Source organism: Pleurodeles waltl, chromosome 11 (genome assembly GCF_031143425.1).
Source record: "Pleurodeles waltl isolate 20211129_DDA chromosome 11, aPleWal1.hap1.20221129, whole genome shotgun sequence".
Lineage (NCBI taxonomy): Eukaryota > Metazoa > Chordata > Amphibia > Caudata > Salamandridae > Pleurodeles > Pleurodeles waltl.
Genome location: NC_090450.1, coordinates 638,602,296 through 638,617,342, shown reverse-complemented (window position 1 = coordinate 638,617,342; position 15,047 = coordinate 638,602,296). Strand labels below are relative to the sequence as shown.

Below are 15,047 nucleotides of genomic sequence, written 5' to 3'. Positions count from 1 at the left end.
GGATTTCTAAAGGACACTGGAACCAACAAATGAAATCGCTGGAACCCACAGTATAAGTATACTAAAAGTATGCAACACGTTGAACGCTCATGCTTGACCTAAAAACTAGATTTTGTAAACTGTCAATGTAGTGGCTTGTTTAAATTACTTGGTCTTTTAGATACATTTGTAGCTACTTTACTTTATGAAGCCATCAAATCTGCAGAACCCGGTAGATTTCCACAAATCCGCTCAATGGACAGCAGGTGAATTATGAAAATGTGACATAAACCAATATTTTGAATCATGGCACAGACACCAAACATTTTGGAGAGATTTTAATGGCACAAAATCTTACAGCTACAACGTGTACAGGTACTGTAAACTGTATATAATGTTACAAAGTGCTACCTAAATACATGTAGAATGCAAAAAAAAACACTTTGGCTCAGTTAAATTGTAATTATTTTAACAAATTTTTGATAAAGACTTTTCATTACATTTTCTTGTTAAAAGATTAGGTAAATGTGTCCCTGCAGCAGCAAAGTGATTCTGCAGCATTTCTGGACATGCAAACATACAGTGTGTTTTTTATTATCAATTACAAAATATATTCACCCAGTTTTTCACTGGTGAAAAATCCTGTATTTTCATGTTAAATTGTAAACAGGTATAAAGCTTTCCATTAAAAAAAAAAAACGTCCCACCCATTTCAGATGATAACACTGTTACACATTTTGAAACTGTGGCCAACATCAAGGGCATTAGGAGAATTATTACAAAGTGGATTGCACTGATCAACAACAGCACTACAGTGATCATACATGCAGATTCCCTGCCCAATCAATGGACATTTTCACAGATTGTTGAAATGAGTGGATACACATATACAAAAATACTTTGCCTGGGCCCAGTTGTCAGTTTCTGAAACTATCTTGGGTTCATACTTAGATTATCATATCCTGAATCAAATCATACCAAATCAATGATTTTCCAAACACACTGCTAACTCTTGCCCCATTTTTATACAAACAAGGTGCTTTATTTACTAAATGCAGAGGCATATTATTTTGTTACAGCCAGCTGTACCATAGGGTACCTTCCAATATAAAATAATCATCAATGTTCTGAAAAATATATTGAACTTTGTGAGAAGGATACACCAACAATTGTATTTAAAATTGCCAGTATAGGTGCCCATAATTGGCACTTCGTAAAAGAACAGTATGGGCATGCACTTTTTTTAAAGCTGCACACAAAGCTCCAATCAAATGTTCAAGTATATTAAAAACACACTAATATGGGATTATTCTGACTGACTTTCCTGTAAGCAGACACATCACTTTACTGTGACACAGAATGAAAAGCTGGAAGCATCTCCTCCCATTTCTAAATGAATTAGCCACTTTGCAAAAGTAAAGATGAAATGTCCTATGGTTAAGAGGTACTCCATCAAAATCACAATGGTGCTGGATATCCTGCTTCGAGGAAGGATATGCAGCACCACAAGACAGAAAGTGTGGCAGTGGGGGAGTCATGAACTTAAGAAGCACGGTGATTGATTTTCACAAGACACACACACAAACAAACATACACACATATATTGCGCTCTGGTGTTAAAGATCCTCAAAAGATGAGGTTTCAGATCAGGTATCAAACATGCACTGCCTAGGAAGAAGGGAGGCAAACAGTACATGCTCTATCTGTGTTGCTCCAGCACACATAGCATCTCCCTATGTTACAAAGATGAGAAAAATCACCTTTCCAAATTGATAGAGCCTGTCCGTCTCTACAAAGGAATCCATTTTTCAAGGAGCAAAAGAAAACTGAGAATATGACCGGTTAGGTATTTCTTAGATTGAACTGATCAGGAGAAGGGGGCAATCTTTGTAATTTATTTTGTGGTTCCCCAGAGCAGGTGCAACAGATTCAAACAAGAAGCAAATCGTTATGGACAACACAAGTCACCCTAAACTCAGGATACATTTTATAACTGGTTACCAATTCCCAGCAGCTGTTTGTAACTTGATCACTCTAAAACAAATAGTTACATGATACCATAGCACAAACAAATCCTGCATCTAAAAGAAGACAACAGTGAAAAGGAATACAATAAATACTGCAACTATGTAAATACAGAAAAAAATGCCTCTATCATATGTCCATTAAAGCCACCCTGCATCTTCACAATAAACACTGGATTCCCACAGCACACTAGGTGCCCCTCAGATTCCAACTCTGCCATAAGTCTAATGCTCTCTTGCCATCCGCCCCACCTCAAAGAGTTCTTACAATGCCCCACCAAGACCTAGTCCTCCTACCCGAATAGAAACATTTTACATTCCCTACAGGACTGGCCATGGGAATAGTCTTTGTCACAATGATTGCTGTATGACTGCCTTGCAGAAGGGTCACATTCCAAAGCATGAGGAGAAAATCGATTATTTAGCTTAATTTCTACCTAACTCAAACAAAAGACATATTTGAGGTGCACACACAAACACAACATTGCCTTTTTACAAAAACTCTGGACCAAGGCAAAGCTCCATTCACATTAAAATAAATAGCTTCTTGAAAGGACATAAAAGTGTTATAAAAATTGCTTGTTTTGAGGGTTTACAATATTGGAAATAATGCAATCAATGCAGGTCTATATTAATTATATACCTCAAGAATATGTATGTTTGTGGTACACAAGGTAATTATTTAGGCTACCATCAAGGTATGGGATATCCAAGCAGACCTTTATATTTAAGCCTGGCCTAGTTTCTTAATAAGAATGTTTTCAAAAGCCTAGAGCAGAATAAATACAGTGTAAAAAGTGATGTTACAATTAACAGGTAAACTCTTAAAAGAGATGATCTGCTTGTGTGAAGCAAAAGCTCCATTAAAGCATGAACTCCTGTAAGGGCTCAAATCAACAGCTCTTTATGAACCTGTTCTGCTCACTGTCCCTACTTTTAATACAGAGGACTGAAACGGAAGAGGAGTATACACAATCTTGTAAAAAAGAAGGAAGTGTTTGCAATGGGTTCTATCCACACCATGGATAAACTGCATAAGCTTTACAAAAGCATAGCAGAAGCCAAGTTAAACAAGGACAACTGCGCACATTAATTAAAATCGCAAATTGATGTACTTTTTGCATTCAGTTAACAACAAACAAGGCCAACTAAATGAATTCAGTTTACAGTTAGTCAAGTTTTGAGATGTCTTCATAGGGCATAGTGTCCTGCAAGGCAAACAAGATACTTGCGGTCTCTCCCAATGTGTATCTGCTTCGACATTTAACTACTTACATGCCATTACTTTGTGTGGATTGCACAACGCAGACCTATAGAGAAGCTTGGATATTTATTATTCTTCATCCGCTTCAGTAAACTCATAAGCAATGAGCAGACTGGGACAAGCCATGTGGCACTAGCCATGTGGCCATATTCCAAGACAATGCAAGTAACTAATCTGAAAACAGAAAACCCTGTTTTCTGGAGGCTTAAAGGCAAAGATGGCTCACAGCAGCTTCCAGAGGAAGTTGACTGATGAACAACGATAATCCAAATGATTCCCTGGTCATAAAGTGCCTTGTTGTTTGCCTCTCACGTCAGTGTTAACTGTGGTATGTCTGCAGTAGGATGTCCTGGACTGGAGCAGATGTGACGGCAGCACATTATACTGATCAAGAAATGGTCCACTTTGTTTGCACTTAAACTACATCTTAAGGCAAATGGAATCTAGGGTGACTGGATCATACAAACTATAGATTTTGCGAAAGATGCCAATGTTAAGACAGATATAGAGAGAGATTGAGAGACAGAGAAAGAGATTTCTTAAACTTTGTGATAAGATAACGAGCAGGCAATTTTGTTAAGATGGTATAATGCATAGCCTGTCAGACATATGGAGTAGCTGTATGCAATGGCTGCAAAGCAAATAAAAACAAGGACCTCAATGGTCTCCTCTCTGCAAAACAACTTCCAGTACTTTAAAGTCACTTTAAAAGTGACACGTTTCTCACATTCCACATTAAAATTCTATAATAAAGAGTAAGATATTAACTTATGTACAAAGACATTGAATGTCATTCAGAGCCATGCTACATGCGCTGAAATTCACTAAAATCTACTCAAGTGAAACATCAGTTGCCCTAGAGCTTTGTAACAATTTGGTAAATCTTCACATTTGAATAAACTACAGAGAAACAAGCAGAGATTTCCCTAAAGTTAAATATTTAGTATTGTTAGTGAAAAATCTGTCTAGCTGCATATAATATTATAAGAAACATGGGGATTGCTGGGTCACCAGTGAACATGGCACAACAAACACAAAAAAGAAACACCATTAAATATCAATTGTGTACGACCTAATTTCAGAGCAGTTTCTACCTGGCAAACAACAAAGGCAGATAAATATAGGCAGATAAATATGGACAACAAATATGCCATGCTCTTCTATTTATGAATTCATGCTGAATGTGGCATCAACTTCATAAACTGGGCATTTCGACAAGCAAATCTATAAGAACAGAGGTTCTTGTGTTTTCAGTATTTCAAATGCTTACTTTTTATTTGAGAACAAGTGCCTTGGGCCACCGTTCTCCATTTTAAAAGATACAAATATCAACTTTTACTTAAGATTCATAAGGAGTTTTAACATTTTCTATTAAAAGCTCCTGTACTGATGAGCTTCTAAGTAGACTTGTACTTTTCTCTGTCAAACACGCATTTGAGTGGTTCTGCTATGGGGAAATAACATGCTTCCATGTGGACGCTCCAGAAGACCATTTGCAATTGGATGCATCATTTGTCAAAGATATTCTCTTAGAACTTCTGCATTGTATGGAACCAGTAAAAATACTGCCTAACATCACATTATCTAAAATAGTGTGACAAATTATGCAAAAAAAAAAAAAAAAAAACACACAAATACAACTACATTCAGGAACTTCACTAAAGAAAAAACAACATCAACATAAATATAAGCGCTGTAGTAAGATATTAAGACTTCCTACGAGATATAGGAAAGCAAAAATGTTAAAGAAGAAAACTTCCTGTGGAGCGTTTCCCCACTCTCACTATGAGACTTTAGTACCAGCTAAAGGCAGGTGTCAAGAAGAACATTGTAATGGTCATGCTAAAAGGCGAAGGGTACGAAGCATACCCTTCATTATTATTGTTGCCTGCTCTAGTCAAATGCCTTAATGATCAGGCAATGAAACAGACAAAGCTACCAGAGATCTAAATACCTGCACTGCCCCTGCAGGAACAACGACCAGATGGAGGCTTTCAAAAGTCTGTTTTTATGACACCAGGAATTAAACTGACATATCAGCTACAAAACATACATTTTAATTTCAGGTGGCAGATAAGGTTTGGCAGAACTGCTTTTGAAGTCAGGATTCTATGGGAAGCACATGGCTAAAGGAACCAAGCCACCATTTTAGCCTCTCAGCTTTGGGTAAGAAGGGCTAGCTTTAAGAAGTTCATTACTTCTTTCTGTTCTACAGGTATACGTTACTGATAAGGCGACCCCTTAAAATTAGTTTTACTAAAGGAAGCAACCTCTTGTGGAGATTATTTTCTGCTGGTGGCTTTTAATGGAAAGAAGCCCATCTGATCTATGAAACAAAGGACTCTGGCAAATATACCAGCTGTGACATATGGGCAACAAAAATGAAAATAAAGTCAAGAAGGACGAAGCCGGAGAGCCTTTAGTTGTGTTCCGATGCAATACTGAATTCCAGTAGGAAATGTAGACTAACTGGATTAAAGTTGTAGAAACAGGATGCACAATGTCATTCTTAAAACTGTGTCAGTTCGAATGCACTGATGTGGCGACAATACAACTTCACAGGACAGGTGTAGTATCCGGCTCTACTCCATCAGTAGCTGCTGGCTGAAGGTGTGGTGAGTCGTTTCCCAATGTAAATGCTGAAACACAAACATAGTGCTTTAATGTTTTTTTTGTTTAACTTATTAAAGACAAAACATTTTTAGAAAAACAGCAAAAAAACATTTGTTTTAAGAAAACTGTTTAAAGATGGATTCATGGAATTGAAAAGGCAGTACGCTCATCATAAGAGCATCAGTAATGGATCAAGGGGCAAAAGCTCCAATTAAAGCTCTGATAAACTAGAAATGTATACACTTGCCTCATTACGTGACCAGGACACACCACCACACACAAATGTTTCACAAGACACATTTCGTTTGTGAACCAATCCCTTTATCAGTAGCTTGTGTGACTTCTGAATGTGAGTTACACCATTGCAGTTAGGCATAATTTTTCCCAACTTTCCTGATGTTTTGCATATTTTTGGGGGACAAATAAGCTATTACACAAATCCCTATTTCTAATATGCATTTCAGTATAAACTACTTCATATTAAAATGACGATGACTTAGCAAGCTAAATTATGAAACCTGATGTGATCTATAAATCACATAACTCAATCCTGGCAAGGCCAACTAAGCCTTCGGTCCAGCCAAGACTGATCGATAAAATTGGATAACACTTGTTCACTTAGGACAGCAGGCATGAAGCGATGTATAAAAAACATTAGAGCTGCTATTGCTTAAATCATTATATATATGGAAAATGCCACTTACCCAGTGTACATCTGTTCATGGCATGTTCCGCTACAGATTCACATGCTGTGCATTACTCTGCCATCTAGTGTTGGGCTCAGAGTGTTACAAGTTATTTTTCTTCGAAGAAGTGTTTTCGAGTCACAAGATCGAGTGACTCCTCCTCTTCGGTTCCATTACGCATGGGCATCGACTCCATTGTTAGATTGTTTTCTCACAGAGGGTAAGGTAGGAGTGATAGAGTATACAGGTAAAAGATAGGAGATGTCCATGCTAATGCAAATATATATATATACAAATGTTTGTAACTTAAACGACTACAGGCTCCTGGGGAGGGTGCATGTGAATCTGCAGCGGAACATGCCATGAACAGATGTACACTGGGTAAGTGACATTTTCCGTTCGATGGCATGTGTAGCTGCAGATACACATGCTGTGCATAGACTACAAAGCAGTTTGTCCTCCTATAAAAATAGCGGTGGTTAGCCTGTAGGAGCTGAAGTTGTTTGAAATAATGTTCTGAGTACAGCTTGGCCTACTGTGGCTTATTGTCGTGATAAAACATCTACACAGTAGTGTTTAGTGAATGTATGTGGTGTTGACCAAGTGGCTGCTTTACATATCTCAGCCATTGGTATATTGCCTAAAAAGCCATTGTAGCCTATTTTTTCTTTGTAGAATGTGCTTTAGGAGTAACTAAGAGTTGTCTTTTGGCTTTAATGTAACATGTTTGGATGCATCTTACAATCCATCTTGCTAAACCTTGCTTTGATTTGGGGTTGCCTGTATGTGGTTTTTGGAAGGCTACAAACAGTTGTTTAGTCTTTCTGAATGGTTTAGTTCTGTCTATATAGTACATTAAAGCTCTTTTGCTGTCTAATGTACGTAGAGCTCTTTCTGCCACAGATTCTGGCTGTGGGAAGAAGACTGGCAGTTCCACTGTTTGATATATATGAAATGGTGATATGCCCTTTGGAAGAAATTTTGTGTTTGTTCTTAGTACAACTTTATGCTTGTGTACTTGGAAGAACGGTTCTTCCATAGTAAATGTTTGGATTTCACTTACTCTTCTTAAAGATGTAATTGCCACTAGGAAGGCAACCTTTCATGTTAAGAATTGCATTTGGCAGGAGTGCATGGGCTCAAATGGTGGTCCCATAAGTCGTGTAAGCACTATGTTTAAATTCCAAGAGGGCACTGGAGGTGTTCTGGGTGGAATGATGCCTTTTAAACCTTCCATGAAAGCTTTAATGACAGGAACTCTAAATAAGGAGCTGTGCTGTATATTTTGTAAATATGCTGAAATTGTAGTAAGATGAGTTTTTATGGAAGAGAATGCTAAATTTGATTTTTGTAAATGAAGTAAATAGCATACAATGTCTTGTATTGATGCTGTAAGAGGGTCAATATGTTTAGATTGACAGTAATATACAAATATTTTCCATTTGTTTGCATAACACTGTCTAGTAGTGGGTTTTCTTGCTTGTTTAATAACTTCCACACATTCTGATGTTAGTTGTAAATATCCAAACTCTATGACATCAGGAGCCAAATTGCTAGACCGAGTGTCTTGGGATTTGGGTGCCTGATTTGGCCTTTGTTTTGTGTCAACAGATCTGGTCGGTCTGGGAGTCTGGAGTGTGGTACTACTGACACGTCTAATAATGTTGTGTACCAAGGTTGATGTGCCCATGTTGGTGCTATGAGTATCATGTTAAGTGAAGTTTGACGCAACTTGTTGACTAGAAATGGAATGAGTGGGGGGGGGAGCAAGCAAATATCTCTGACCAATTGATCCATAGAGCATTCCCCTTGTATAGGGGATGTGGGTGTTTTGGCATTTTGTGTTTTCGCTTGTGGCGAACAGATCTATGTTTGGTGTTCCCCATTGTTGAAAGTATTTTTAAAGTACTTGAGGATGAATCGCCCATTCGTGTGTTTGTTGGGGATTTCTGCTGAGAATATCCGCTAATTGATTGTCGATCCCTGTAAAGTATTGTACCTGCAGGTGAATTTGGTTGTGGATTGCCCATGTCCAAATTCTTGGGGCTAGAAGGGGGAGCTGGGACGAATGTGTCCCTCCCTGTTTGTTTAGGTAATACATGGTTGTCATGTTGTCTGTTTTGATAAGAACATTCTTCTGTGTGAGAAGAGGTTGAAATCTTTCAATGCTAGGAAGACAGCTAACAACTCCAAGTGATTTATGTGTAGCTGTTTGTGTTTGGCATCCACTTGTCCTTGAATGTTGTGATTGTTTAGGTGAGCTCCCTAACTATATCATCACTAAAGGTGTGGGGTAGTAGGAACTGAGGGTGGGTCTGGGTCGATTCCCTCAATGCACCGTGTTAGGATCGCTTTAGATTCTGAAGTGGGGAAGTCATGGTGGGAAGATGTCCAAGAAAGGGGGTGCTATGTAGTTCTACTAGTGGAAGGGGGAGTTCCCTTACGGACTAGGTGGTCTCACACACATAATAATGTCTTGCTTCATCATTTGACCACCTAGCCCCACCCAAGTAAGATGATACTACTTGGGCGGACTCAACCTCTTGGTTAAAAGAACCAGAGGGAGTGCTGAAATTAGACTTACTGGATAATTAGAGAGATCCAGATGGGGTGAAAAATAAAATTACCAAGCAAGTCACCAATTACTACTGCTAGTTTTAATGAGGGTGTATGCTGGTAAGCTTAAGAACATGAGGGAACAGAAGGCTCGTTAGAGGATAATGTCTCTTAGAGTCTAAAAAGGAATACGTATGACCAACATGTTTCTGCCCTCACTAAGTGCTGGTGGGTCAGGGGCATTCGTCAGGATCGGAGCACACGCAATAATATAATATAATATAAAATAATAATTTTAGACTCTAAGAGACATTATCCTCTAACGAGCCTTCTGGAGGTTGCTTAGAGGTCTGAAATTTCCCTCTATTTCTGGGGTACTGTCCTCTATATGTGCCCCTAAAACCACCTTGTTGGTATTGTGGTTGGTAGGATGGTTTTGCCTGTGATGTGGATGCCTCTGTTGTCTATGGTCCGAACCCACCTCGAAACTGAGGTTTCCGAAAGGATCCCGTGTATGGTGTTGAGTATAGTGAGCCTATTGCTTTTGCCCTGTCTAAATCCTTTCTTAATTTTTCTATGGCTGAATCAATTTCTGGCCCAAAAAGATGTTTTTTTATCAAATGGCATATTTAACACAGCCTGCTGTATTTCAGGTTTAAAACCAGAAGATTTGAGTCATGCATGCCTATGTATTGTGACTGCAGTATTTACACTGCTAGCAGCGGTGTCTGCTGCATTTAGGGCAGATCGAATTTGATTGTTAGTAATGGCTTGCCCTTCTTCCACTAATTGTTGTACCCTCTTTTGGTGTTCGTTGTGGAGATGCTGGATTATGTCTTGCATCTCGTCCCAATGGGCTTTGTCATATTGACCTAACAGTGCTTGGAGTGTGTTGAGGATAGGGTGTTAAACAAGAAATCCTCTTCCAGGGGTTCTGTATGCATGGTGACCCCATGGTATGCTGCAGCCCTAGCTAAAACTTGATTGTACACAGTGCTATCCTCAGGTGGTGCAGATTTAGAGGGATAGCTGTCTGGGTCATTACTAGGAATAGGATCGGGATCATAAAGGTCCCATGCATCCATGTCCTGTTGTGAGTTGAAAGAGTGAGTCAGTGACTGTACTGGTGTAGGACTAGTAGGAGGAGAGGTAGGTAGGTGTGGAGAGTGAGGAGGAGAATGAGGAGGAGAAGACTGAGGAGGTGGTGGTTTCTCCATCTGCTTTGGCACTTTTGCTGGAGGCTGCATAGTGTCCAATTCCTCCTGAAAGGCTAGCTTTCTTTTTGGTTTTAGAGGAGGTGCTGTCTGAATTCTGCCAGTTTCCTTATGGATGTGGATCCTGGACTGCCTTTCATCCATAACCTCAAGTACTGGTTGTTATTGATACTCCTGTTCAGAGGTTTTGTGGCTTTCTTTAAATCTTTTTGAAAGTCCATGTTCCTCTGTGTTTGCTGGCCTTTTCGAATCCAAAGCAGGCTTTTTCGGGATCGAAAAAGATGATACGGTTGATGCGCTCAGCTCCAAAAGTGATTTTCTAATTTTCGAATCCGAAAAATGATGTTTGCTGGAGTCGGACATGGAGCTCTTTGTTGCCTCCGATGTTTTGGGAGGAGTGGCCTTTTTCGGTGCCGAACTGGTAAGCTGGTCACCGGTAGTCTTTTTTTGGGCCGAGCCATGGCCTTCCGGCAGTGGTGTACCCAAGGCCTTATGGTTTTGCTTCTGTGAGGAGACAGGGACAGGCGTACTCACATGTTGTCCTGCTGTGACCGGTCTGTCTTCTTTTGATTCCTGTTCGGAGTCGAAATCTCGAACCGAGACCGTTGTTTGCATGATTTCTTCCCCCTCCACGTCGAGATGTTCGCTGCTTCTCGACGCCATTTCGAGTCTTCGTGCCCTCCTGTCTCGAGGAGTCTTTTTGGATCGGAAGGATCGACAGGCCTCACAATTTTCTTCCTGATGATCCGGGGAACGGCAAAGATTGCAAACCAGATGCTTGTTTGCATACGGGTATTTTGCGTGGCACAGAGGACAGAACTGGAATGGAGTCCGATCCATGAGGCTTCCACGCAGTCGGCCCGAATAGGTCTGAGTTGGGCGCGTGCTCCCTGAAGGGCGAGAAATGTTGTCTTCTCCGACAGTACCGATGTGTCTATGGAAGATATAAACCCAATACAATACCGACGAAAAGAGAGTTTTTCAAAGTTTTCCTAATCGAAATCTCGGAGCAAGAGTAAACACGTCCGAACCCGACGGCGGAAAGAAAACAATCTAACAATGGGGTCGATGCCCATGCGCAATGGAACCAAAGAGGAGGAGTCACTCGATCTTGTGACTCGAAAACACTTTTTCGAACAATAACAACTTGTAACACTCCGAGCCCAACACTAGATGGCAGAGTAATGCACAGCATGTGTATCTGCAGCTACACATGCCATCGAACATATGTATACATATATATATACACTGCATATAACGTTAAGCACTTACTTTTACTGAATGATAATGTGGGGTAGGTCACTTACTTGTTATACATATTTTTAATTGTTACTTGTGACATTTCTTAGGGGAAACCCCATTTTTCTCAGGTTTAGATATGTTACAAAAATGTATCTTTGTTCAAGGAATTACTACAAAATATTTAGCAAAGTCACAACTGTGCCATGGGTACAGGATTTGCAAATTCAATGTTGGTCGTCATAGTTCAATGATTGAGGGCAGTGTTGCGTAAGATTGATTGGCATTGGGGGACTCTATAAGTTGGGGAGGATACTTTACAGGAAAGCAGATGGGGAGGGAATCAGATCTTATTGGAGCTGGAGGAAGAATGGGGCAATCTTAAGTGTGGGAGCAGGTTCATTAAGGAGTCAAGCGATGCAGCAAAAAAATGGCTGTTTCAGAGTCGTGTACTTGTTAGCTACATAGATTTAAACTCAGGTGATGAAGAGGCTACTGGTTGTTCCCTACAATATGGTCTGCTGGTGTTGATGGGCCTTTAGATGAAACAAAGATGTATTATCTTCAAATAGAACACCATTCAATCAAAGGAGAACCAGTGGTCAGCTGTACAAATGGGAGGGAGGTGCTTGAATATATTTTAATGAGTGGTTAGCTAAAGTGGCACAGAGAACTTTTGGCATGACAGTCATATCTACTTTATTAGTGGGAAAGGAATTCCCATTATAAACGGACTTCAACAGAACAGAATGATGAGTACAAGAGGAGTTGGTAGGGGAGAGAGGGAGACCTCATCATTCATTGTAAACTTTGTTTGTACCAGGATGATTGTGCCCCTTGTTAGTTACATTTAATTTGAAAGACGTTTAAGCGTTATTGTAGATGCCGAGGGACCATTTAAAATCTTGAGTGAGAAGGAAGGCTGCTTCTCTGAGGAGGGATTTAGTTATGAAAGTGAAATATTATAGAAAAAGATGGACTTAATAGTGAACAATATGTCACAGAGATCTTCACACAGATATGCTGCATAAGGCACACTGTGGTTGCCAAAAAAGTGGGCTGGTGGCTACCAACCAGTATCAGCATGGTTATGCCCCCACCCCAACTGAAGGGGTATCAGTCTTTCAGCTCTCCCCCACACACGAAAAGATCTTATCCCAATGGCAAGCAAAGAGAACATTTGATATTACATTAGGGCAATGAGAGCTTGGCTATCCCTCAAAATCATCCCACTTAGAATGGTGAGGGCTGCTCTTTTTGGACTTTGGGACGCTGCCATGTAGAAAAATCTACGAGACCTAGACATATCTGAAAACTAAACATCTGGGTGAGTCCAGGGTGGGAGCTTCACATGCACCCAACACCTTTTTCTTACCCACAATGCCCCACAGACCTCCAACTTTGCTTGAAATCACTGATTTTTCCCACATTTTTGTGATGGAACCTTCGGAATTTGCAGGAATCCACAAAATTCCTATCACTCAGCAGTGTTGCATCTATACCGATAAAAATTCTGCCCCACTTGTCGGCCTAAAAATATTTTTTTCTTTCAAACTGCCCTTTTGGACTCGCTTTGGTTCCCCCTCAATTTCAACATGTTTTTGGCTCTTCTCTGTCACAGGTACTTGGCCCACCTACACAAGTGAGGTATCATTTTTATCGGGAGACTGAGGGGAACGTTGGGTGGTAGGAAATTTGTGCCGGTGCGGTGATCTCACACAGAAATTTGGGTGAAATGTGATTTTGTAGCGAAATTTGAGGTTTGCTGAGGATTCTGGTTAAGAAATCACTGGGGGGGGGATCCATGCAAGTCACACCTCCCTGGACTCCCTCGGGTGTCTGTTTTTCAGAAATGTCTGGGTTTGGTAGGTTTCCCCAGATGGCTGCTGAGCCCAGGACAGAAAAACACAGTTGCCCACCCCTCCTCAGGCCCCCCACAAAAACAGGTAGTTTTGTAATTGATCATTTTGATGTGTCCACATGGTGTTTTGGGGCATTTCCTGTCGCGGGCACTAGGGCTACCCACACAGTGAGGTACCATTTCTATCGGGAGACTTGGGGGGAATGCTGTGTGGAAGGAAATTTGTGGCTCCTCTTAGATTCCAGAGCTTTCTATCACCAAAATGTGAGGAAAGGGTGTTTTTTTGCCAACTTTTGAGGTTTGCAAATGATTCTGGGTAACAGAACCTAGTGAGAGCTCCACAGGTCACCCCATTCTGAATTCCCCTAGGTGTCCAGTTTTCAAAAATGTATAGGTTTGCCAACTGAGCTAGAGGCCAAAATCCACAGCAAGGCACTTTGCAAAAAACAGGTCAGTTTTCTTTGAGAAAATGCGATGTGCAATGTTGTGTTTTGCAGTATTTCCTGTTGCAGGGACTAGGCCTACCCACACGAGTGAGGTACCATTTTTATCGGGAGACTTGGGGGTACACAGAATAGAAGAAAATGTGTTATTGCCCCTTGTATTTCTCTACATTTGTTCCTTCCAAATGTAAGACAGTGTGTAAAAAAGACATCTATTTGAGAAATGCCCTGTAGTTCAGAAGCTAGTATGGGGACCTCGGAATTCAGAGATGTGCAAATAACCACTGCTTATCAACACCTTATCTTGTGCCCATTTTGGAAATACAAGGGTTTCTTTAATACCCATTTTTCACTCTTTATATTTCACCGAATTAATTGCTGTATACCCAGTATACAATGAAAACCCATTGCAAGGTGTAGCTCATTTATTGACTAGGGGTACCTAGGGTACTTGATGAATCTACAAGCCCTATATATCCCCGCAACCAGAAGAGTCCAGCAGACGTAATGGTATATTGCTTTAAAAAATCTGCCATAGCTGGAAAAAGTTATGGAAGAAAACGTGGACAGAAATGGCTCTTTTTTTTTTTACCTCAATTTCATTTTTTTTTTTTTTTTAGCTGTTACTTTCTGAAGGAAAACCTTGAAGGATCGACAAAAATGACCCGTTGCTGAATTCAGAATTTTGTCTACTTTTCAGAAATGTTTAGCTGTCCAGGATTCAGCATTGGTTTCACACCCATCTCTGTCACTAACTGTAAGGAGGCTGAAAGCACAACAAATAGTAAAAATGGGGTATCTCCCAGTAAAAGGACAAAAATGTGTTGAAAAATGTGGTTTTCTGATTCAAGTCTGCATGTTCCTGAAAGCTGGGACAATGGTGATTTTTGCACTGCAAACCCTTTGATGCCGTTTCCAGGGAAAACAAATACATGCTTTCTACTGCAGCACTTTTTTCCATTTTTTTTTTTAACTACACTTTAGCTGTATTTTGGCTAATTTCGTGGTCTCCTCTAGCGGAACCCACAAACTCTGGGTACCTCTAGAATCCCTAGGATGTTGGGAAAAAACACGTTAATTTGGCATGAGTATTTTATGTGGACAAAAAGTTATGAGGGCCTAAGCGTGGACTACCCCAAATAGCCAAAATAAAGGTTTGGCACAGGAG

At 40.2% G+C, this 15,047-nt stretch overlaps 1 protein-coding gene across 1 annotated transcript in view; it reads right to left on the bottom strand.

Annotated features, from left to right (window-relative positions):
* Positions 1–302: 302 nt before the first annotated feature.
* The window catches only part of BNIP3L (BCL2 interacting protein 3 like), a 124,933-nt gene continuing 110,188 nt past the window's right edge, over positions 303–15,047 (bottom strand). Inside the window, exon 6 of the mRNA XM_069214157.1 lies at positions 303–5,906. Coding sequence (XP_069070258.1) covers positions 5,858–5,906 — 49 coding nt within the window. The 3' untranslated portion in view covers positions 303–5,857. The remainder of the gene's footprint in view (positions 5,907–15,047) is intronic.